A 24,673-nucleotide genomic window follows, 5' to 3' on the forward strand; every position below is an offset into this window, starting at 1 on the left:
ACTCGTGTGATGCAGAGACACACATGTAGCAAAACATTCATACACGCGCACAAAAAATAAAATTAAATTAAATTTCAAGACAGCGATTTGGCCTTGTTATTGGGTTAAGCAATGGTTTCCTTGGAAGAATCTCCCCAGGTTGTCGTGACACTAATGGAGTCTCAGTGGCGATATTGTGCTGGGTGGTCCTATCCCCAAAACTTAGCTACTAGAATCAGGGTGGACGTCCGAGATGAACAGACTTAGCCCTACCAGAGTGGGGCTGGAAGCAGGTGTGTAAGATTCTTAGCTCTATTTTCCATGTCTGTTTTCTGCCCTTAGCTAATCTAGAGCAGTGCCCTCGACCTTCCTAATACGGCTTTGTACCACCTTTTAATTCAGCTCCTCATGTGGTAGGGACTCCTAACCAGAAAATTATTTTGTCGATACTTCATAACTATAATTTTGTTACTGTTAGAACTTGTAATGTAAATATTTGGTATGGAACCTCCAAAGGGGTTGTGACATACAGGTTGAGAACTCCTGTTCTAGCTGTAGGACACAAGAGGGTTTGAGCAAGACAGACGTGGGTGTATGAAGGGTCTGGGGAGACAGCCTGACCCTGCCTGTCCCCCAGTGCTTCTTAAACACACTTGGAGCCATCTATTTATAGGAAAGTGTTCTCTTTCCAGTTGCTTCCTGCTCCTGACTGTATAAGGTGCCTCTCTAACCTTCTTCTGCGGTGTGCCCGGGTGAGGCCCCCTGTACCAGGAATTATTTGTTCTTCATTGTGCAACTGATATGCTTTTTAAGAGGTGCCAATAATTTTTTTCCCCAGTAACAAGGAAAGAAAAAAACCCACCTCAGTTGGTCATTGGCTTCATTTTATCTAAATGTGTGAGGCTTGTCCTATAAAACATGGTATCGGGGCTGGGGATTTAGCTCAGTGGTAGAGCGCTTACCTAGGAAGCGCAAGGCCCTGGGTTCGGTCCCCAGCTCCGAAAAAAAGAACCAAAAAAAAAAAAAAAAAAAAACAAAAAAAAAAAAACAAAACATGGTATCTTATTTACGAGATATGCTGAGGGACTTTGAAGAGGGATCCAGTTTGGGTGGGGGAGATTACAAAGAACGGGCAATTCCCTCTGGTCTCTGGGACAGAGAGGGGGTATTTGTGTCCCTTTTATGGGCCTGTAGCCTCCCCCAGCTGTTCTTCCTATTTCTTCAATACAGATACAGTTAAAATAAAGTTTGGAGGAGTGTATCAAAAAAACAAAACCAGCATAGATACATAGAATTGTTAACTTTGAGGTCAGGGAAAACTCGTCTGGGACCCATTAACTCTACCATCCCAAGTCATCCTCCCATGGGTCCTCTCCTTTTGCTGGGCCTCCCTTTCCACATCTGAAAAACAAAGAGGATGAGACTGGAGAAATGGCTGGGCACTTAAGAGCAGTTGTTGATTTTGCAGAGGACCCGGGTTCAATTCTCCACACCCATATGTCAGCTCTCAACCGTAATTCCAGTTCCAGAGAGTCAGCAGTCATGCATGTGGTGGACATATATGCACGCTGGCAAAACATTTATACACATAGAATAAACATGAATAAAATTTAAAAGTAGATAAGGAGTATTTGCTAGGCTATCTTTGAAGCAGAAGGGAGAGAATGTTCTGGAACTGTAACAACAGAAGAATTAGGTAAATGTGAGCCTGGCCAATCCCTCTTCTCCCACTTCCCTGAGATTACAGATGAGTTTAGAACGGCACAGAGGGCCTTCTCAGCCCCACTGATGGGGCTTTTGAAGAATGTTATCCTAGGTGTTTCTATGGCATCGAGTAGGGAAACAAATTCTGCTGGGCTTTCAGGAAACCAGAGCTTTCTAGACTGCCATTGTTTAGTTTGGAGGAATCAAAGAAAATGTCATGACCAGAAATGCCCTGCAGAAGGAAAATACTGCCAGGATCCAGGAAGATCTCACCTTCCTGACTGAGAGTTAGGACCTGCGTGATCCTGTGGAGAACAACAGAGACGCAAGACAAAGCCAACAGGAGCACCCAGGACACCAAGAACCTTAGGCGAGAGTGGAGAAAAGCCCAGGAGAGAATGCTTAAAAGGGGTGCCATCAGCCAGGCCGAACACAGCTGAAAGCTGGAGAAGCAGCAAGGCCAAGACGAAGGCGTTGTGTTCTTTGACAGGTCACAGAGATGGATTTGTATCCCCTACAAGTGGTAAAACACAGCCCCTCTTTCCCCTGAGAGTTTTTCAGGATGTAAAGGCAGCCGTGCATGATACCCTGAGAAATGTATGTATTCTGTGATAGCCCTGCCTTTGGGCTGCTTTCTATAGAGAACCCAAGCTGTACAGAGAACCCAGGCTATACACCTTTTATTCGGATGGTGGCAGCATAGAGGTCTGAGCTATACCACACTGGCTAAGCTCCTGGCCCAGTATTGTTCTGTCTTCTACCTCTAGGGGCTCAGAACTCACAGATAACCAGGCGCTGCTCTCCACAAGCCTTGTCATTCCACTGCCCATTGGTGAAGATCTCCACACAGTTCTCTGCCCCTCCATTGTTGTTGGGCTCCCCTGGAGCCCAGTTAGAATAGACCAGGGCCTCTCCTGTGGGGTAAGTGAACTTGCCCTCCGTGCCCACATCTGTCATACTCAGGAAAGCAGCTTTGCTGTGGGCTGTGACGAGCTGCTGTACTGCAGCATTCTCAGTAGCAGAACGTGGGGAGGCCAGCTGCCCTCCGGCCTGCCTGCACATCTCCTTGGCATCCTCAAAAGGCTCTTCCGAGTTTGCCGCCCTGAAGATTTTGTCTCCAACACTTTGGCCATCAGGGAAGAGCGCGGCTGAAAGAAAACAGAAGGTGGGCTGAAGTTGTGGCATCCCCTAGCTAGAGTTCTGGGTCTGTGAGAAATTGAGCTGGAAATGGAACCTCCCCGCAACCTTCTAATGAAGGATATCGGGGCACCAGAGATGATGGAGAGAAGTCTGGGGTCCTAGCACCTCAGTGTACTCTAGGAGAAGATGCCATCTCTCCCCGTCCACAAGCAAGAAAGAGCACTGAAACTGCAAGAAATGTAATACAAGGCTCCAAACTGGTATGATTGTGGGGAACCTTTCACTCTGATACCAGAGCTCAGACACAGGCTGAGGACACAGCTCAGTGGATAAAGTTCTGGGTGTGCCAGTGTGAGGAGCTAACACACCATGTCCACATAAAAGCTGGACATGAGGGCTCGAAGGGGTAGAGACAGGTGGGTCCTGGGTGGGGTAGAATGGGAGTCTCCACTGACCAACCAATATCACCAGAACAGAAAGCACCAGGTTTAGTGAGAGATCTGGTCTCAAAAGCTCGAGACAAGACGGAGAGCTAGTGAGACGGCTCACAGGTAAAGGTGTTTGGCTTTTGCTGCATAGCCTGCTGACCTGAGTTCAATCCTTGGAAGCTGCATAAAGGTAGGAGGAGGGAACTAAATCCATAAAGTTGTTCTCTTGACTTGCACGTGAGCAGTATGGCACACCTGGTCACACAGCTCATACACGCACACATATATAATTAAATAAAAAATAAAGTATAAAGTGACAAAGGACACTACATCAACCTCTAGCTTGTACACACACACACACACACACACACACACACACACACACTTACCCTCCAAACAAAACTTTAACTCTTCATGTTCAGCCCATGAGAATATAAGTTACTGTGTAGAATTGAACAACTTTTTCTAGGAAACTACTTTGGAGTGAACAGAAGACAGTGCGATGACCCACAGTCACCCTGGAGCTAGTAACATGGGTCGTCAGCCAGGGTTTGTGCTGCGTGCTGGGGTTAAGGAGCAGCCAAGGAAATAGCGGGGCATCCAAGAGTTGGGCCAAGTCCCAGGTTGTCCTCAGCCTCCTAACCCTGGAAGTGCTGGGGAGGAACGTGAAGTACATTTTAGAGGTCCACATATTTGGGGAGATTGAGGGTGGTGTTAATAGTGAACCCCAGAAAGGAATCAAGCCAGTTATTAAGATTCTAGCAATGACTATTGAGAGGGCAAGACGAAGTCACTTTCTCTCCACTTTCTTGACTCTGAAGCGATGGATGACATCACAAAAGAATCATCTGAATAGCATGCATTCATCTTTCCTTCAGTGCTCACCCATCTCTGTGGCTTCGTGCCCATGCACGGAAGTCAGCAAAAGAAACGAGAAACTGGCAAGGTTTGTGTTCTAGTCCTACACTGGGAAGCTAGTCAGATCCAAGCTGCACCCTGGTTTACTGTTCTTTTCCTCTGAGTTATCTTTAAAAAGATCTTGGGGGATATTCTCCATGGGCTCAGTATGGTACCGAGAGCCCTGAACAGGGCTGGCTGTGCGAGAGTCATGTGCTGTCACAGGGTTGATCCTGAGTGGACTTGTGTGTGCTACATGAGTATGCCCTCTCATTTATCCCAAGCACATGGAAGGACCCGATTGTGATGTGTATGGGTGCCTATAACACACATGCACACATGCACAGGTGCACACATGCATACATGCACACATGCACACGTGTGTTGATAGATGCCAGATGTGTAGCTCAAGCCCCAAGTCCAGCCCTAGACTCAGTTCCTGCTCATTCTCACCCTAGATGTAGAGCAAAGCTGAACCAAGTGAACAACCGTAGCTCAATTTCATTGAGATCCAGGAACTCACCTTTCTTATAGCGAGAAAAGGCAGCCTCTAGACGCTGAAGTTTTCCATTCAAAGCCTCCATCTGCTGCCTCAGAGCAGCACTGTCTGTATGGGAGGTAAACAAGAGAAATGACCATGTGACGATTATGCTATAAGCCTAAGGATGGAGTCACCCAGTGCCCCAGGGAGAGTAAAGGTCAGGGTGGGGAGTTCGTTACCCACATCAAGCTCTATGTCTGTAGGCATGGCTGCCCCCTGCTTTCAGTGCTTTTCTTTCCTTTTTCCACAGTTCTGTGTGTGTTGGGGAGTGTGTGTGTGTGTGTGTGTGTGTATGTGTGTGTGTGTGTCTGTGTGTGTCTGTGTGTGTATATGTTTGTGTGTGTATGCCTGTGTATGTCTGTGTATGTATGTGTGTGTATGTGTCTGTGTGTATGTATGTGTGTGTATGTGTGTGTATGTTTGTGTGTGTGTTTGTGTGTGTATGTTTGTGAGTGTATGTTTGTGTGTGTTTGTGTTGTATGTATGTGTGTGTCTGTGTGTGTATTTTTGTGTGTGTCTATGTGTGTATGTGTGTGCGTCTGTGTGTGTATGTGTGTGTATATGTTTGTGTGTGTATGTATGTGTGTGTATGTGTCTGTGTGTGTATGCATGTGTGTCTGTGTGTGTATGTTTGTGTGTGTGTTTGTGTGTGTATGTTTGTGTGTGTGTTTGTGTGTGTATGTATGTGTGTGTGTCTGTGTGTGTATGTTTGTGTGTGTCTGTGTGTGTATGTTTGTGTGTGTATGTATGTGTGTGTGTCTGTGTGTGTATGTGTATATGTATGTGTGTGTATGTATGTGTGTGTATGTGTGTGTGTATGTGTGTGTGTGTGTGTGTGTGTGTGTGTGTGTGCTGTATTTGTTCCATGTCTATACACATGTGGCCCAACCATTATGTCAGTCATCTTCCTCTACCACCTTCCATATTAAGGTAGAGGCTCTTACCTGAATACAGAGCTTGCCGATTTGACTAGTCTAGCTAGCCACTTTGCTGATTTGACTAGTCTAGCTAGCCACTTTGCTCCAGGGATCTCATCTCTGTCCCTGTAGAGCTGGGATTACTGGGAGGCTGTATGTCCACTCACCATTTGGGGATTGGAACTTTGGAACTCTGAACTCTGAGTTCATGTCTGAATGGCAAGCATCTCACCCATTTCCCTAGTCTATCTGTCTGTCTGTCTGTCTGTTTGTTTGTTTTTAAGACAGGATCCAATATAGCCACACATCATCCACTGGACCATTAAATGCTCAAGGCTACCCTATAAACCAGGAAGTCAGCTGTTGTCACCTATTCCCCATGGTCAGACGAAATTACCTCAGTTTGCCTTCCCATATGACTTAAATAGGTATCTAAGCCAGGTCCTAATTTGCTCTCAAGTTTATCAGCTGACCCCAAGTTCTATTCGCCACTCATGAGATGCCCCTGCCTTGCTGAAGAGGGCTCCATCCCAGTGTGGCTCCCGGGACCGGAAGCTTCTAGCTTACCTGGAAGTCCACTTTCGCCTTTGATTCCTCTGTCTCCAGGAGCACCTCTGTCCCCCTTGAGTCCTGGAGGCCCCCTGGAACCTGGAGCTCCCTGTGGACCCGCAGGTCCGGCAGGTCCTGGAATCCAAGAAGACCTGACTAAGCTGTATGTTTATTTCTCAGCATTTTCACCTCACTGCACATAGTTTATTTTTATCCCAGATGTATTCTTTTCTCACACACAGACTCCTCTCAGAAACCAGGTACAGGCCCGCTGTGTGCACAGCTATCCTCAGCATCTGGCAAACAACTCTGTCTACGTACAACTTCCCGAACGAAGACTCCCCATGGCTTAAAACATCCCTCTCCCTACGTGGGACTAGTCCCAGGGGCCCTACATCCACCCTCCTTGGAAGCAGACTGCCTCCACAGACCAGTTTTTACTTAATAAGTAAGTTTAGGAGGGGGTCTAGGCATTGCCAGCACAAAGGAGGTACCGTTGAACTCCGTCTATCCCCACATCTATTCATCACTCACCTGCTGCCCCAGCATTCCCAGGGGCTCCTTGCTCACCAGGGGCACCTCTTTCTCCTTTGGGGCCAGCAGGGCCTTTTGCCCCTGCAGATCCTTGCATGCCGGGAGCACCTACTTCTCCTGAGAAAGGAAGAAACAGGAAGAAATGCTGCTAAGATGTGTTCAGTGTGCAACATTTCGTCAGCAGCAGGCCTTTTCACACAGAATGACGGGTTAGACAGGGAGCTGGGAACATTGTTCCTTGCTGCCTAGGGTTCCTCTGTGGAGGGTGATGGAGAAACCCTGTTGGTGTGGAGAGATGTGAGAGAGGTGTGCATGCCAACCTCCTCACAGTGTTAGTACTCTGGCTTCTTCCTGTCAGTCTGGCCGGGCCTCAGATCTCACTAATGGCTTCCACTGTCATTCCTCTTTTCTCCCTCCCAGACAAACCACAGCCCTCACCTACCTTTCGGCCCAGCCTCTCCTTTAGGACCTGGTTTGCCTTGGGGTCCTATGTTTCCCTGCTTCCCAGAGGGGCCTTCTTTTCCAGCCGGACCAGAAATACCTGGAGATCCTGGAGGTCCTGGCAGAAAAGGATCAGCCCAGTCAATGACAGTAAATTCCTTTGGAAGTGGGAGCCTCGAAGATGCATGTCAGAGCAGAGGTCAAATATACAACAGTCTATCCTGACACAACCCAGTGCCTCCTTCAGAACATCCATCTTCCTTCTTCCTGGAACAGGTTCTGTGCCTGCCACTGACACATCCTCATGATAAAAGCAGCGGCTGGAGGCACCATCTGAGTCCCAGGACCCATTGCTCACCAACTAGTCCACGTTCTCCCTTTGGTCCAGGTTCTCCAGCAGAGCCATTCTCTCCTTTGGGCCCAACTGGACCTCTAGGGCCAGGCAACCCTGAGAGTCCCATAGGTCCTGGCAAACCTACAGAAACAAAAGAAATGGACCCATTAGTCTTAAGCTCAAGAGAGACTGATGTCTTCAAGATGACGTCCCGGGCGTCCCCTTAGAAGTCTGCTGAGCATTAAAGCCTATAGCCACAAACCGTGGTCCTGTGGCGACCCACTTAATAAAAATTAGTGTCTCCATCTAGAGAAAATAGACATCCTTGGGTTGGAGGTGAATTCAAGCCAAGAGCTTCACAACCTTGCATGCAGTTTTCTTTCCCCTGTTCCAGGGCCTCTTTGTCAGCAGAAGGCAATCTGCCAGCATTGATCGATCAGTGGCAAGTGTGTTTATGTACACACCTGTAAGTGTGTGTGAATGTGTGAACGAGTGTATGGGGCGTGTGTATTAGGAGAGCAAACTAGTTTTTTCTAATCAAACATTGCCCCCAGATAGATCCTAACTTGTTTATCGTTGTTTATCTACTTGATCATTATTTATTTGTGAAGAGTCCCAAATGCACAAGGAATAAAAGTGTAAAAATAAGATCACAGTAAGCTGCAGAGCTTCTGTGCAATGAAGGAGAAGCCCAACACAGCAAGGAGACAGCCTACAATGTAGGAGAAAACCCTGGTCACACAGTAACCTGACACAGAGCTAATGTCCAGAATATGTAAGGAATTTTTTTTAAAAAATCAACAATGAAATGCAAATGATCTAATTCTGAAATGAGCAGATCATTTGAACAGATTGATCAGGAGAAGAAATAAAGGTCAGAAAGTGAATGGAAAAATAAATGTCGGTTTCAGTTTCATTCAGTAGCTAGCAAGGAAATATATTTTGTACAATGAAATTCCATTTTTCACTAGTTAGAATGACTTTTACAAATAAAGCAAAATAGGCCGATGTTCTCTCTCTCTCTCTCTCTCTCTCTCTCTCTCTCTCTCTCTCTCTCTCTCTCTCTCTCTCTGTGTGTGTGTGTGTGTGTGTGTGTGTGTGTGTGTGTGTGTGTGTGTGTGTGTGTAGAAAACCCCCAATATGTACAGAAATAACAAATAGTGGTGTGGATGTGGATAAAAGGGAAGATATGTGTAGGAAATGACTTAGCATGGCTGCTGTAGGAAAACATTGTTGGGGTTCCTAAAAACAAAACAACTCAAAAAAACCAGAACTATAGTTATCATATAATTCTATTGAGCCTGGAACTACGTCCAATTGAAATGCAATCAACGAACCAAAGTGATACCCGCACACTTATGCTTATTGAAGCATCATTCCCCATAGCTAATATATGCCAACAGCCTAGGCTATGCCTACCAATGGATGAATGGGTAATGTGGTATAAATCCACAGTGGGATATTATCCAGGCATCATTTTAAAATATCCCATCATTTGTCGAAACATTGGTGGATGTGAAGAGCATCATGTTAAATGAAAGCCACCGACACAGAAAGACAAATGTCCCGTGTTCTGTTTTATACGGCTACTAAAACATGCCAACAGTCGACTAGCTTGCATCGTTGCATGTGTGCCCTTCAAGAGTTTATAACAAACCACGCGGCAGAAATAATTGTTGGAGAGAGGAAGTGAAGTATGTTTTTCTCCTCACAGAGCCCTGCCCAACACACGGTGCCCTCAGAGGAAGCAGGACTAGAAGGGATTTAGAGAGCAAGTCCTAAAGAGAAGAGTGAAACTCCAGGTTTGAAAACAAGAAAGACCAGGCCTTCCCAGGGCAAGAAGTGCAATTAAGATGAGCTGTATGTGAATTTTCTGGAAGATTCCGGACTTCCTAGTCCTTCCCCGTGATGAATCGTAGAGGGTTACATGGTAGGGCCATACCACATATCTAACTATGCATCCCGCTGAGGTAGGCAGTCCTTGAGGCAGGTTTAGCACCTCCTACCCTGAGGACTCACTACAGTGACCTCCCCACATTGCCTGCTCAAGAGTGTATATTCGTAGGCTCCAACCGTCCCTTCAATAAATTCTAGAGACCGGCATGTTTCGAAATCCTCTAAATAGATGATCAAAAGTGACAGTTGTTTCTTTATCCATGGCCCAAGTAAAGAGCAGAAAATATAAAGAGATGAGACCAGTTTCAGGACCAGTGTGGAAAAAGACCACCCAACATTCAATCCACAGCTCCCTTTGGGAATCAAGAGAGAAATGGGGGTCTCTGAAAGAGGGAGATGCTATGCCAGGTCCTATTGCTCTTGTAGCCACTCCTGGATGGCTCTCGAGCTCCAGCCCATTTATATAGGGGGCCACTTTGCGTCTTACATTAGACATATCTTCTCTTGACCTTTAACCCTTACAGCCTATTTACCTAAGTGTCATTGGTTTTCCTCCAACCAAAATGCAAACTGGGACAAGAAACATAGCAGGTTTTTTTTCCCCAATAGGGAGTCTTCTTGTTTTAATTTGAAGCATCAGTGAACTACCAAATGACAGGAAAAGACAGAGATTAGGGCAAAGTAGCAAGTGTTTTAGACACAAGCATTCAAAGAGGCAAGAGGCCCTGAGCTTCATGGCTGAACCTGTGTGGAGCCATGGCCGTGGCTATCAGGACTGTGAGACTGGTCTTAGTCAAGCAATGACCACTCTACATCAACATAGATATCTGACCCAAAGGTCAATGAATGAATATAAAGTACATAGAAGGGGGCTGCTAGATACAGAGAAGTTATTCATAGTTTTTATGATACTATCTATTGAAATAATAATCTTTCAATTTATTTTATAGCTTTGTCATTCAATTTCCTCCTCAAGATCAAGATCTTTAAGACTAAACCTACTTATTAGATCCTGGTCTTATAAACAGAATTTAAGTCTTTGAATACTGTCTGTATTCAATGGAACCTAAGGATTTGACGAAGCTAACTTTCTCTAATGTCTTGTGAGATTTTCATGACTTACACAAGCTTTAATGATAATTGTTCTTTTCACTGAGACTTGAGTACAATAGATTACTTGTTCAACAAAGAACTTCCTTGGAGCTTTATATTTGAGAACAAGTGTTGCTAAATTATATTTGTCCTAACTTTTTCATTTAAGTACATGAGCACATTCTTGGCTCCCATACCCTCACTCTACCTTTTAAGATTTATTGTATTTTAAGTGTGCTTGGTGTGTGTGTGTGTGTGTGTGTGTGTGTGTGTGTGTGTGTGTGTGTGTGTAGGTACCAGAGCAGGGAGGGGGTTAGTTCCCCTGGAACCAGAGTTACAGGTAGTTATTGTAAGTCATCCGAAATGAATGGTGTATAGGAAATAAACTCGGCACTGGAGAGATGGCTCAGTGGATAAGAGCACTGACTGTTCTTCCATGGGTCCTGATTTCAATTCCAGGAACCACATTGTGGCTCACAGCCATATGTAATGGGATCCGATGCCCTCTACTGGTGTGTCTGAAGACAGCTACAGTGTGCTCATATGCATAAAAAAAAAATCTAAAAATCTCAGGTCTTTGCAGGAGATGTGTACTCCCTTAAACACTGATACATTTCTCCTGCCCTAGAGCCCCAGTCTTATGAACAGTGAGAAAAGTCAGTTTGAACAATTGAGGTTCGTGAGCAAAGAGGAAGTCAGTCCTGCAAAAGGAACGTCACCAACAGACCTGTGCCCTTGTTTGAAATTGAGGATGGCAACAGATACAGATGTTTTGTAAAACCCAGTGTAATATCTTTTAGGAAGACCATCATTCTTCAGTAAAGTCTAAGATGCTAATTGATTAGTGTTACATGCATACATTTGTAAATCAAAGGCTCGCCATAGTTTAGCTAGCTCTCTTGCTGCACCTGATGAATAGTCAAGCCCACTTTCCCTATCTCTGGTAACATAAATACTTGTGTTAGCTGACGCACTGATTACCACGTGTCCCACAGGAAGCATCGAGGGCAGTACGGTATTGTTCCTATGGTAGAATCACAGTGAAAGTATCCACAGGAGCAGGTGGGTTCCTTTGCTTTCTTGGCATGCACACTGGGGGAAGAAGGTATATGTTGGGATATCACACACAGGGAGGAAATGTGGGTGAGCTCTTGCCAAAAGACAGGGAACCTGACTCTCCATATAAGCTCTTTTAGTCACCGTTCAATTTCTGAAGGCTTGCTGAATTGGAAACATAGTATTTGATCCCATCAAAGCTTCAGCCCGGGACAGTGTGTCCCTCCACTTGTGTTGCTTATTTATTGAGTTTCTCTCTCTTGCCTATGAGACTGCAGGGTCAATATTTTCAAAGCTAATTCCTTGGCTTATTAGTCCTACTGGTAAACCAGAGAATCCACCAACTTGGTCAGCAGGAACACTGAATTTTGCCCAGAAGAATCAATACAAAATAAAGTCTTTGACTCCATCCCTTATCATAGATTATTTGGCGTATATGATTCTCGCTTGGGGACAGGTAAACAGGCTTTGTGATACTCAGTAAGCGTCTCTAAGGATCACAGTCACAGAGAGGTCCTAACAGTCAAGATCTGTTTTAATGCAGAAGCCTTTGCTCTTTCAACTTTACCATCCCCCACTTTATCTGTTAAAGAAGACTGGTATGCTCCTTGTGGCTTTTGAAAGGATTAAATGGATTTCCGAGTGAATGCCTGAGAACAAAGCTGTACAAAGAAACACAAATTCCAATCTTCCCTTGTATTGTCTTAAGTTCTGCTAATAAAATCTACTTATGGGGGTCTATGGAGCCCCATCTTTCCCACCACATATGCAGTGCATAGAAAATATTAAAAGCGAATTAACATTCCCCATAGGCACCACTTAATCAAAATGAACAATTGCTAACTGCTGGATTATATCAGTAGTTTACCCATTCTCAGAATGAGAAGAATCCAGGGATCCCCAAGGAGGAATCAGGTCAGCTGGATTATGGGAGAAAACACGTGGTGAGCCAAAAAAAAAAAAATGTGTTTGGCAAGTACCGTGGACACCAGAGGAAACTCAACCCCTAGGAGGAAGAAACTCGTATGCAAGTTGATCACAGAGCACCTGGGGTTCAGGTTAGTTCACATTCCACCCCCTCCAGAATGAACCCTTGGTCCTGGCTCTACCTGGATCACCCTTCTCGCCCCGTGGACCCTCTCTGCCATCCCGTCCGTCACGACCAGGCAGGCCATTCTCTGTTGGACTACACAAGACTAGGGTGCACGTGTTGGTTATTGATCTCTGCGAAAGGGTCTTCATTTCTGCTCCCAGATCGCCCAGGGGCTGTACAAGCAGGACAAGCATGGAGAGAAAGTGAAGCATGGCCTGCAGGGACGAGAAAGAGAAAAGAGGCAATGAGGGTTCTAGGATGTGGTTCTAGGTAGTGGCTTCTAAGTCTGGAGAGGAGAATCTTCATCCCCACATCTTCTCCTATGATGAACACCCAGAACAATAAGACAACAAGACTCCAAAAGCAGTTTATGGAGGTGGGTACACGGTCTGGCCTGTGAGGGAGTGAGTAGCCTCACTAGTACTCTAGTTGACTCTAGTGTTCATCTCTGCTGCCCTGTGAGAACAGTGGCTGAGGCTAGTGCCAATCACTGAGGACTGTCTCATCCCTGGACCCCCTTCTATGTTCTAGACAGCTGGCTTAACTCATTTGAGGCCAAGTCTGCTTTCTCTCCCTGGATTAGCACCAACATTGAACACCACTGGTCCAGAGGTGAACCTGGCTCTGAGCACTTCTAGATGCTTATACTGAGCTCAGGCTGGAGTTTGGACACGTGCTTGCTAGGCTGTTTGGCATTCCTTGACCAAGCACCAAGTCCATGTGGAAAGTACTAGAGAGAAAACAGGTAAGGATTTTGAGAGATATTAAGTTGCCAGCTGGAGAGACTCAGAGATACCGAGAAGTCTACTGGGCAATCTGAGAGGGCTCTGGGGAAAGGCTTTGTTGGGGGAAGGGAACATTCCAGATGGGCTTATTTATATTGGAGGCTGGTTTGAGGAGGAACCAAGAGAAAACACTTAGCAGAGTGTCCAGTCACTATCTTGGAGGGACATAGTCTGGCTGAGACCTGACTGCAGAAAGCAAGGCTTGGGTAACTCCCTACACAGGGTAGCTCAAGGTCTTAATGTCTCATGACCAGAACTTCCCCATAGTCACAGGCTGACAACTATATATGTCTTCAACCAGGGGATATGGGTTACCGGGGACCATTCAAGACCTGAATTACAACATTTCTTGTCTCAAAGAAGGCAGCACAGTGGCTGGGGACAAAGCAAAAGAGGCCTCCACAACTGGGGGTGGATCTCATGCTTGTCAGGACTTCCTGACCTGCTACTTCTCCACCTGGTGTTTCTGGGTTAAAACTTTGCATTTCTTGTTTACAGTTTCCTCGGGTCTCTTGGAACTTCCCAGAAATACCCTAATGAGCTCACAGGCCACTTCTTTCCCATTGTTTTAGCAGAGGCTCTGTCATCAGTACTGAAGGGCATGCACAAGTCAGAGCAAGGCCATGTTCCTTGACCTGTAGCCACCTTAACTTTAGGGCCCCATGTCTCATTCTGGAGAAGAGTCAAGGCAAAAGGCCTTCTGGTCTACCACCTGTTCACCTTAGCATTAATGAGGTCTTCAGAGAGCAGACATACAGGCTTCCAGAGCCAAGACGACTAATTGGCTGGGGCAGTGGATGGAGTATGCAGAGCCACACAGCCCACAGCTTGCATGCCACTCTGTGCTTTGAAAGTAAAAGTTCACTGTAAACAGAAGCTCTCCCTAATGTTGGCTGGCAAATCAGAGATTGTGAGCAGTTAAGTTTATGGTTTAATAAAGAGTTTAGGCTAAGAGAGAACTCCTTTTGTCCTTGTTTCTATGCTTTTGGCATCAGCCTGAGTTTAAAACCCCAGCTTAGGGAACTCTCAGGAGTTCTTCCTCCACTATTTTTCTTATGAAATTGGGATCCAAGAAAAATTCACCTGAGTTCTCCATAATATCTGTATAGGTCTGTGGAAACATCACATAACATCCATCCACAATACTCCAGCTTAGAAACCAAATCCTCTTCTGAGCCAAGGAAGGTGACCTAGGGACAGAAGATCCTTATCCCTCACTGTGCCCCTCATCTCCACCCCTAAAATGTCTGGTCCCTGATCCAGAATGTAGGACTAGAATCCTATCCCTTTTCCTCAAAATCAGTGGGATAAACATCCCAGATGGACAAAGACATCCACAGGAGGTAGAGAAATGAAATGAGAAGCAGAGGTACTCACAGATTGCTTCCTGGTTGGCCCCGAGAGGTCCAAGTAAATGCACCTCTGTTTGTCAGGCACCACTATTTATGCCTGCCCTGTAAGTGGAGCCACCCAGCATTGGACTTCTGAGAAAAGTAACACACACACACACACACACACACACACACACGCACAATTTTTTCCTGTTGACTCACCCACTCTTACCCCACCTACACTCTGGAAACCTGCCTTCAATATACCTAACACTGTGTGCACCTGCCACCTTAGCCATGCACTGTCAGCCAGTGATCTCTGTACCCTTTCTGCAGCTCTGGGAATGAGGAAATACCAATGCCCGGGTGTTGGAGCTGTCCAGGAACCTGAGGTCCAGAGCCCACTGTTTTGCACAGTAGCCTACAATGATTGAAGAACAAAAAGGAAACCCTCACGTTTACGTATCTCCAAAGGTAGGATTCATTGCTGTCTCCACTTCCTTTTTCATCTGGAAAGCATTGCCCAGATATTGAGAAAGAGCTGGGAGCTGCTTGGCATAGCGAGGAGGGGTAGGGCAGATAAGGAGTCTACAAAGGCAGCAACCCATGGGGACTGTAGTAGAGGCAGCTGCTGCCTGGAAGGGACACTGTTTCAAATACTGCGCTAGAACACACAGACAGGTCTCAAGCCATTAGGCAGCTCTTAATTTCCAGGATCTATTGGGAAGTTGTTCATTTTACCACTGTGACTTCAGGTTTGTTTTTTACAAGTTGTCCCCCCACGCCTGTTCAGGCTCCATATATCTCAAGGTCAAGGTAGCTTTACCTCCTTTTTCTAGAAGTAGAGCAATATTTTTCTTTCAAAGCAAGCTCCACTTCGATGAGAGACAATTTAGCTATCTATTTCTTTAAGTGAAAACAAGAGATTACAACATAAATAACCGGAGACACAGACACACACTCACAGAGCCAGCAGGGGCAGCCAGCACCATCTACTTCTGGCTACAGCCTCTCTGGAAGGGAAGGTGAGTCAGTACAATTGACAGGAAATACAAAGATGACCATATCCGTATCCCTCGGGCTGTCTGTCATTTGTCCTTCCCTGAAGTGCCTGGTCATAGAAGTGGGTGGCCTTGAGAACCAACTAACCCCGATCCTTCCCACAGTCATGGCAGATGAAGTCAATTACCCTGCACTCCATACTGATCTGAAAGAGATCCGATGCAATGTTTGCACGCTGTGAACAAACCACACGCCTTTCCCTTCGAATATGAGTGCTGAGACCCAGGCCCAGGAAGCATTCGAACACTTTCAGAGAATGGTGTTGTCCTCTCCTTATCAGACGGTGTCTTGGTCTGGGCTTGTATTATCTCTGAGACCCTGGTCAGAGGTTTCATTTTTTACCTGTTACCTAATTTGTTCTCTCTTCCAGCTTGTGGGCCTCTGTGTTGTATAGCATACACACTTATGTATCCCAGCCGGAGACTGGCATCTGTGTTGTATAGCATACACACTTATGTATCCCAGCCGGAGACTGGCATCTGTGTTGTATAGCATACACACTTATGTATCCCAGCCGGAGACTGGCATCTGTGTTGTATAGCATACACACTTATGTATCCCAGCCGGAGACTGGCATCTGTGTTGTATAGCATACACACTTATGTATCCCAGCCGGAGACTGGCATCTGTGTTGTATAGCATACACACTTATGTATGCCAGCCGGAGACTGGCATCTGTGTTGTATAGCATACCCACTTATGTAAGCCAGCCGTAGATACAATCTATGGATGCACAATGGTTCCATGTCAGAAAATTAAAATTTAAGCCAAGAAAAGTAAAAGTTGACATCACAGTGTTGACCTGTTGACATCTGAGCCCTTGACAGAATATATTGAGAGGGACACAAGGTAATTTGTCTGTCTCTCTCTCTCTCTCTCTCTCTCTCTCTCTCTCTCTCTCTATCTATCTATCTATCTATCTATCTCTCTCTCTCTGTGTGTGTGTGTGTGTGTGTGTGTGTGTGTGTGTGTGTGTGTGTGTGATGCTTTTGCCAGAATTGTATAACCTCAGTCTAATTACAACAAAGTTTCAGACAGTCCCATGTTGGGGAACAATGCGAAACAATGCATCACTTGGGTCAAAGGCATGAGTTATGTCAGGTAAAGCATGCCAAGGAAACATAACAACTGAATTGAATGTGGGATACGGACAGAACCCTAGGCCAGAAACAGCATTAGAGGGGAAACTTGAGGAACGTGAGTAAGGCCATGGATTCCCAAATAGCACTGAGCCCAGGTTAATTTCCTAAATTATATCATCGTACTGTGGTTGTGTGACACAATGGACAACCTTGAGCCAGCACCACACGTTGAAAGAATTCTTCCTTCCCTCAGACTGGTCAAGAGCTTCCCTTGCTACTCTACTGAAGGTTCTGGCCACTCCTATAAGACATGAAGATAAGAAAATCCATCAGATTAGGAAGAGGGGAAACGGTCTTTACTTACACCTGGCATGTGAGAATAGAAGTTCTGAAGGACATGCACTGGGCTCGTTTGGTTAACAGTTTCCTGCAAGGTAAACATACAAAAGGCAACTGCATTTTCACGTGATACACACATAACAACAAGCAATTTGGCCAACGGCACAACAGCAGCCAAATGGGAACTATCCCTAAATAATTTAAAATATATCGCGCACTGGAGTCAAGATATTCTCACTGGAATCCAATATAACATCCATGCAAATTTTAGATGTTAAATAGTTATGTTTCTTTAATAAAGGACTTGATGTTGTTAGTATAGTTTTCTCTGAATTTATCTACATATTCGATTCAGTACCTATCAATACTTTAGAAGTAATTATATAGAAACTAACCTGACTCTAAAATTCATATTTTCATATGAATTTTACATCGACCCTCTATAATATAGTCTATATGTTATATATTTTATAATAATATCTTTTATATATTAAATGATTTAATATATAAAATATTACATATAATCTAGAATAAAATATAGACAATCTAGAACATAATTTAGAGGACGTGTACTTCTGATTTGTTTTTTTTGTGTGTGTGTGTATGTGTATTTTCTCTTCTTTTTTCTTAAATAAGGACTCACTGTGGCTATCCTGTAATTTAATGTGTAGTCCTAACTGGTTCCAAACTTGCTAACCTCTTGCCCCAGCCTTCCATCTGCACGTGTGAGCTCCCGTACTCTGTTTTACACACCCTAGTTATGATATTTGCTATAAAGTTAGAATAATTTATATATAAAGTGGGGAGTTGGCCAAGGGTAGCAATGCAGTTGGTGGAATGCACTGTCCCAAACAGACCTCAGGTGCGTACCACTCACTTGATCTTATTCAAAGGTGGCAAGATACTTCAGTGACCGGTGCTAGAACATCACAGGGGAAGTGGCTGCAAAGAAAAAAAAATCATCTCAGCCTTTATTTACCCCACATGAGCGTTAACTCGAGATGGTTATAGAATGTTTGTATTAGTTGCGTGCTCTGGAAACAACTCAAGCCACAAATGAATAGATAAATTGTCATATATTGGAACGGTGGAATGTCTCTTAGCAATGGCAGGCAGGGCATGAGTAATCTCAAAACCAGGCTGAGCTTTAATTAAATAAAAATAATAAAAAGCAAGAGGATATTCTTCATAATTATGTGAGGTTCTGGAAATAGAAACCCTGTGTTCTAACAGAAGGCAGAGCAGTTGGTCAGAGACTCAGTGGCTGGAGGAAATTACTCTAAGAAGGACTGCCAAGGTTGAGATGATAGTTACAGAAGTCAGAGGCAGGAAGATCATAAGGTCTGGACTAGCCTGGGCTACATAGCAAGTCTCCGTCTCAAAATGGTAAGGGCTGAGGATATACTAATTGATAGAGTGCTTGCCTAGCATCACTGGGTCTGAGAGTCTTAACAATACAAAAATAATGAAAAGTAGTTAATTATAGATTTGACTTTTTATGACTGTTTCATAATAATCATTGTATGTTACCCAAAAGACCTGCTTCAAAGCTCATCTTCATCAGCACTCTGCACCCCTTGTCTAAAAGATGCAGTTAGGGTCTGGAGGACAGCTCAGTGGTTACCACAAACTTCCGTTGTTCTTCAGAGGACCTGAGTTTGCTTCCCAGCAACTAAATTAGATGGCTCACAACCCTTGTAACTCCAGGTTCTAAGGATCCAATGCCCCTCTACTGACTTACACACACACACACACACACACACACACACACACACACACACACACACACACACCTTTTTAAAATTATTTATTTTTTACAGTTTAGTTGTTACCCCTATCCCTGTCTGCCTCCCAAGTTTCTCATCCCAGTCCTCCTGCTCCGTCTCCAAGAGGATGTCTCCACCCCCACCCCATCCCCTGCCTCCCCACTCCCTGGGGCCTCAAGTCTCTCAAGGGCTTGGTGCATCTTCTCTTGCTGAGGCCAGACCAGGCCGCCCTCTGCGTTACATGTGTTGGGGGCCTCAGACCAGTGTATGCTGCCCCGTCGGTAGCTCAGTGTCTGAGAGATTTCAGGGGTCCAGGTTAGTCGAGACCGCTGGTCTTCCTATGGGGTTGCCCTCCTCCTCCTCAGCTTCTCCCAGTCTTTCCTTAATTCAACAACAGGGGTTCCCGGCTTCTGACTATTGGTTTGGTGTATCTGCATCTGTCTCGGTCAGCTGCTTGCTAGGCCGCTCAGGGGACAGCCATGCTAGGCTCCTGTCTGTAAGCACACCATCAGCAATAGTATCAGGCCTTGGAGCTTCCCCTTCAGATGCATCCCAAGTTGGGCTGGTCACTGGACTTCCTTTCCCTCAGTCTCTTCTCCATTTTTGTTCCGGAAGTTCTTTCAGACAGGAACAATTCTGGGTCATTGTTTTTGACTGTGGGATGGCAACTCCATCTCTCCATTTGATGCCCTGTCTTTCTACTGGAGGTTCCCTCTCCCCACTGTTGGGCATTTCATCTAAAGACCCTCCCTTTGAGTCCTTAGAGGATCTCCCCTCCCAGGTCTCTGGTACATTCTAGAAGGTCCCTCCACCTCCCACTCCCTGAGATTGCATATTTCCATTCATTCTGCTGGCTCTCAGGGCTTCTATCCTGTCCCCCCTCCCTAATACCTGATCATGCCCCCCATCCAGGTCCCTCCTTCTTCTGCCTCCTGTGATCGCTTTCTTCTCCCTCTTAAGTGAGATTGAAGCATCCTCATTTGCGCTTTTTGGCTTGCTAATCTTCTTGAGTTCTGTGGATTGTATTATAGACATTCTGTACTTTTTGGCTAATACCCGCCTATTAGTGAGCACATACCATGCATGTTCTTTGGGTCTGAGTTACCCCACTCAGAATGATATTTTCTAGTTTCATCCATTTGCCTGCAAAACTCATGATGTCCTCATTTTTAATGACTGAATAGTATTCCATTGTGTAAATAAACCACATTTTCTGTACCCATTGTTCCAATGTGGGATATCTGGGTTGTTTCCAGCTTCTGGCTATGATAGATAAGGCCACTATGAACATAGTTGAGCAGGTGCCCCCGTGGTATAGTGAGACATCTTTTGGGTGTATGCCCAAGAGTGTTATAGCTGGGTCTTCAGGTAGATCTATTTCCAATTTTTTGAGGAACATCCAGATTGATTTCCAGAGTGGCTGTACCAGTTTGCAATCCCACCAACAATGGAGGAGTGTTCCTCTTTCTCTACATCCTCTCCAACATCTGCTGTCACCTGAGGTTTCTATCTTAGCTACTCTGGTGTAATAAGGAATCTCAGAGTCATAATATGATCTCCTATAGACATGTTCATGAAAGGACACAAGTTACAGGATAGAACAGCTTAGTTCTGCCCAGACAGAATAAGATAGTCCTTAATGATTCCTATTTCACGAGGTCTGTCAGATGATCCTGGGCCAGGAGGCTGAAGACTGATGTTCCAATGTGTTGTTAACAGGGGACTGTGTAGGTAGACAACTGTCTTTACAACTTGTCTCAGTTCTAGAAGCTGTATTAGGCCTCCTATTTTCAGATAATATTAGTCCCTCTCAGATTTCTGGCAGGGTTGAAAGACTAGTTATAGTCTCATAGGCAACCCCAGCTATTTAACATTGAGAAAATATTTGAGAGGATAGTTTTCAGATAGTATGCAAGCTAAACCAGGACATCATACATATAAAATTATAGACCTTTTTAAGTTAGAATAGATGGCGAGTCCTTTAACTGACAAAATGATGGACTGAATATTAAGTATATTTTGAACTTCATAAATTACAGAATGGTAATAGTTGTGCTCAGTTTAAATCTGAGAGAAAAGAGCCTTTTAGCTGGGCAAAAAAACGGGGAAATGTCGGGGCTGGGGATTTAGCTCAGTGGTAGAGCACTTGCCTAGGAAGCGCAAGGCCCTGGGTTCAGTCCCCAGCTCCGGGGGGGGGGGGGAGGGGGGGGGGGAGAAGGGGGGGGATGTCGATTGCCCTCTGTAAGCAGGTGAGGGCAGACGAAAGATAAGGTTGGAGCCTGTGATTGGACAGTAGAAAAGGGAGCAGGCTGAGAGTTTTTCGAGGGGAGGCAGAGATAGGAGGGAGGGGAGAAGGAAGGAAGGTGGAGGAAGTGAAGGACGATCCACATCCGTGTGGTTTGAAATGGCCACAGGTAGCCATGAATATCCCATAAGGAATGGATTATTACAGGATAATTTGTCTACTCTAAGTGGGCAGCTTATATCAATATCAATCAGCTCTGAGTTCTTTGTTTGGGCGTTTTGTGGGTTGAGAATTTACTGATATAAACCTGACTGATAAATGACAGGCCTCTAGAGTTTTGATTTCACCAGGTTACAGATATTTGTGACAGCTAACCGGGAGATGCTACGCGGGGCTAGCCACGGAGGTGGCGAGACCGCAGCCAGAGCCAGAGAGTAACAGGCACTAGCATGGGATGGTGGGTTCTTTTTTTATTATTTAACGCAACATCCTTGTTAGGTCAGACGGCCACTTTGCATAAAGGCATCTGTTGGGGAAGATGGGCAGTGATGTCCTTAGCTTAGGGACACTTCTCTCACGCCTGCCTGATTCTGTTGTTTTTCTGTCCTCCACCAAGAGTGGCAGCAGAGAGCTCCTGGCACAGCATTTGAAGCCTCGAGAGTTTTTCTTCGCTGTTGGGTCATGCGAAGCAGGTGTTCTGGAATCCTTTATACTGCAGAAACAAGGCAAACGTGGAAGCCAGGTTGCTTCCTAGAGACCTCCAGCCATTCCTGGAAGGCACAGCTCAAGCCCTCTTCCGAGAAGTTCCTCATACTCTGCCCAGGATTGAATGTGCCTTCCCCAGGGCCATCTTCGTGCTGTTTTATACTAAGACTAAGGGAGCTTCCAACTCCCTCTCTGTTCTCCATTCTCTCTCCTAAATAGCCCTTGCAGTCTTGTCAACATGTCAGTGAGTTAAACTTATAGGTAGTGAACAAAAAGAGAAGGAAGTGTCCCCACAAGACTGGTGACACCACAATGGGTGTCAAAGTCTGCCGGGGTACAAAAAGTCATAAGGAATGGTAAGGTCACAGGGAACTGACCTTGCCTCCCTAATTAACTCTCCCTGTTGACCAGAAGCTAAGCTCTCCAGAAGCTTTTCTTGGGATACAAGGAAAACCCTTCAGTACCTCTCCCTGTGCAAAGCAAGAGACCTGCTTCTCCCCTTTATGATACGAATGAAATCAGTTGAAATTTCCCGCTGCCCTTACAGCCAAAACTAACACACTGTGCTGTACGTCTGTACTTCTGTGGACTCCCACCGTCGCTGAAGCCCCTTTCCTTATCTTGAGAAATGTGCACTTGTACAGTAGCAGTTCCAACCTTATCACTCCCACTTCCACAAGCATGCCTGAAGAGAGACTGTGTGTGTGTGTGTGTGTGTGTGTGTGTGTGTGTGTGTTCACAGTCTTCAGCAGGACATGCTTAAGTTCAAACCCACCAATGACAGGAAAGGCCATAATGTTAAACAGATGTGAAACACTCTGAATTGGGGCCCAGCCTCTCATCTTCCACGGGTGCAATAAATCTGAGTTTTCAACCTTTCTGGGTGTCTGGCTTTTTTTTTTTTTTTTTTTTTTTTTTTTTTTTTTTTTTTTGCAACAGTGAGAAATTATCTGTGGGGAATTGTAAATTCACTTTTCAAACACTGCCCAGAAATGGCTGTTCCCTTCTTTAAAGTCTTTCTATTTAACGAGATAAGGGGGGGAGGGGGGGGAATGAGAAATTAGGTCTGCATGAAGGCACAGGAGGAAAGATTAGTCTTTTGAATTGAATAAGCACCTGGGAAAGATTCACGGTGCTGGTACAATGTGTGTGTGTGGTGTGGTGTAATGTGTGTGGTGTGGTGTGTGTGTGTGTGTGTGTGTGTGTGTGTGTGGTGTGTGTGTGTGGTGTGTGTGTGTGTGGTGTGTGGTGTGGTGTGTAGTGTATATGTGAGTGTGTGTGAGTGTGTGTATGTGTGGTATATATGTGAGTGTGTGTGTGTGGTGTATGTGTGTGTGGTATGTATGGTGTGGTGTGTGTGTGTGTGTGTGTGCTGGGGCAGTGATAGACAAAGAAAAATGCATATATAGTGATCATGATTTCACCAGGATGCCTCAGTACACATTCATTGCAGCCACTGTCCTGTCAGCAATGGGTGTGGTGTGTGTGTGTGTGTGTGTGTGTGTGTGTGTGTGTGTGTGTGTATGTGTGTGGTGTCAGCAATGGGTATGGTAAGCTACTGAACTGCCATGTTGGAGCCACCTGAGGAGTCCAGCTCTCCATGTAAGCTACCATGTATCAAAACCAAGAGCTAGAGCTTTCAGGCAGGCTGTAGTAGCCCAATCCTGGACTCAGGAGGCTGAGGCAAGATGACTGGCAAGCAACTGGTCAGCCTGAGCTCTTGAGATCTGCTCTGAAGGAGGAAAAGAGTTGAACTAAGCAGTGGGTAACTGTTTCTCCCAAAGACACAGAGGAAACATTACTACTAAAGCTCCAAATCCTAGCATGAGCCGTTAGTGCCACAGAGGCAGGGGCTCTCAGAGGAGTCCTAGTGAGGTCACACAAGTTCCTCCTAGGAACAGTGACACTGTCAGCTCTGAGTGACAGTGTGATGCATCTGCAGTAACTATGAGAGATGAAAAGGACAGCAAGGGACAGGAAAGGGGCACATGTGGTGTACAGTGTTAGAGAAATGTTAGTGCAGCTCTGAGTACTGAAAACCAGCGAGAGCCCAGAAGCCAGCCAGCACGGCAGTTTGACACAGCCCAGCACAACTAAGACAGATGCTGCTTTTACCCTTGTTCTGTCTTCTACTTCAGGTTTCTAATCTCTGTGCATTACGTTTGTAGGGGACTTCTTATGTTATGATTCATTTATGTCTTTTTTTCCCAGAAAATTATTTTTATAGTATTCATTTATTTATTATCTATAAGTACACTGTAGCTGTCTTCAGACACACCAGAAGAGGGCATTGGAACCATTATAGATGGTTGTGATTCACCATGTGGTTGCTGGGATTTGAACTGAGGACCTCTAGAAGAGCAGTCAGTACTCTTAACCACTGAGCCATCTCTCCAGCCCCAGAAAATTATTTCTGCTCCCAATGAAGTAACTTTATCTGGCCTGACTAGAAGTCTTTCTTGCCACAGAGATTGTGAAAAGCACAAAAATTGTTGGGTAGCCCCAGAGTCCTCTTGGCACACCTAGCCCTAAGCAAACTCAGAAACAATAGATTTGGCAACAGATCAGATTACAGGCCTCCTCCTATATGTAGTCTACAGGACATGGCCCCAGAAAAATAAAAATTTAATTACAAGGTTAGTTCTCCTAAAACAACCTTTGATAACATATATAGATAACATAAAGTTAATATAAAACTATAAGAATCTGCCTATCATAAGGAGACTGACTCTCCCGAAGTTATAGTGAGGTCTCTTA

General features: G+C 45.2%; 1 protein-coding gene and 2 long non-coding RNA genes across 4 annotated transcripts; 2 read left to right on the top strand and 1 right to left on the bottom strand.

The window, feature by feature from the left end:
* Positions 1-2,346: 2,346 nt before the first annotated feature.
* On the bottom strand, positions 2,347-14,778 carry Sftpd (surfactant protein D). Its single transcript, NM_012878.3, is given in 8 exon segments — positions 2,347-2,831; positions 4,672-4,755; positions 6,174-6,290; positions 6,690-6,806; positions 7,132-7,248; positions 7,489-7,605; positions 12,618-12,816; positions 14,764-14,778. Coding segments are annotated over 7 exon segments (1,125 nt in total). The 5' UTR covers positions 12,814-12,816; positions 14,764-14,778; the 3' UTR covers positions 2,347-2,454.
* LOC148000416 (uncharacterized) lies at positions 6,213-7,776 on the top strand. 2 transcript variants are annotated; one of them, XR_015640237.1, is made up of 3 exons: positions 6,213-6,318; positions 6,398-6,603; positions 7,110-7,776. It is a non-coding gene; the product is annotated as an uncharacterized LOC148000416 (long non-coding RNA). The 2 variants fall into 2 exon arrangements; XR_015640238.1 differs by having other exon boundaries at positions 6,409-6,603; positions 7,110-7,197.
* A 124-nt stretch (positions 14,779-14,902) lies between the features above and the next one.
* On the top strand, positions 14,903-22,794 carry LOC148000417 (uncharacterized). Its single transcript, XR_015640236.1, has 2 exons — positions 14,903-15,191; positions 21,828-22,794. It is a non-coding gene; the product is annotated as an uncharacterized LOC148000417 (long non-coding RNA).
* The last annotated feature ends 1,879 nt before the right edge of the window (positions 22,795-24,673 follow it).

Source organism: Rattus norvegicus, chromosome 16, assembly GCF_021556685.1.
Source record: "Rattus norvegicus strain SHRSP/BbbUtx chromosome 16, alternate assembly SHRSP_T2T, whole genome shotgun sequence".
Lineage (NCBI taxonomy): Eukaryota > Metazoa > Chordata > Mammalia > Rodentia > Muridae > Rattus > Rattus norvegicus.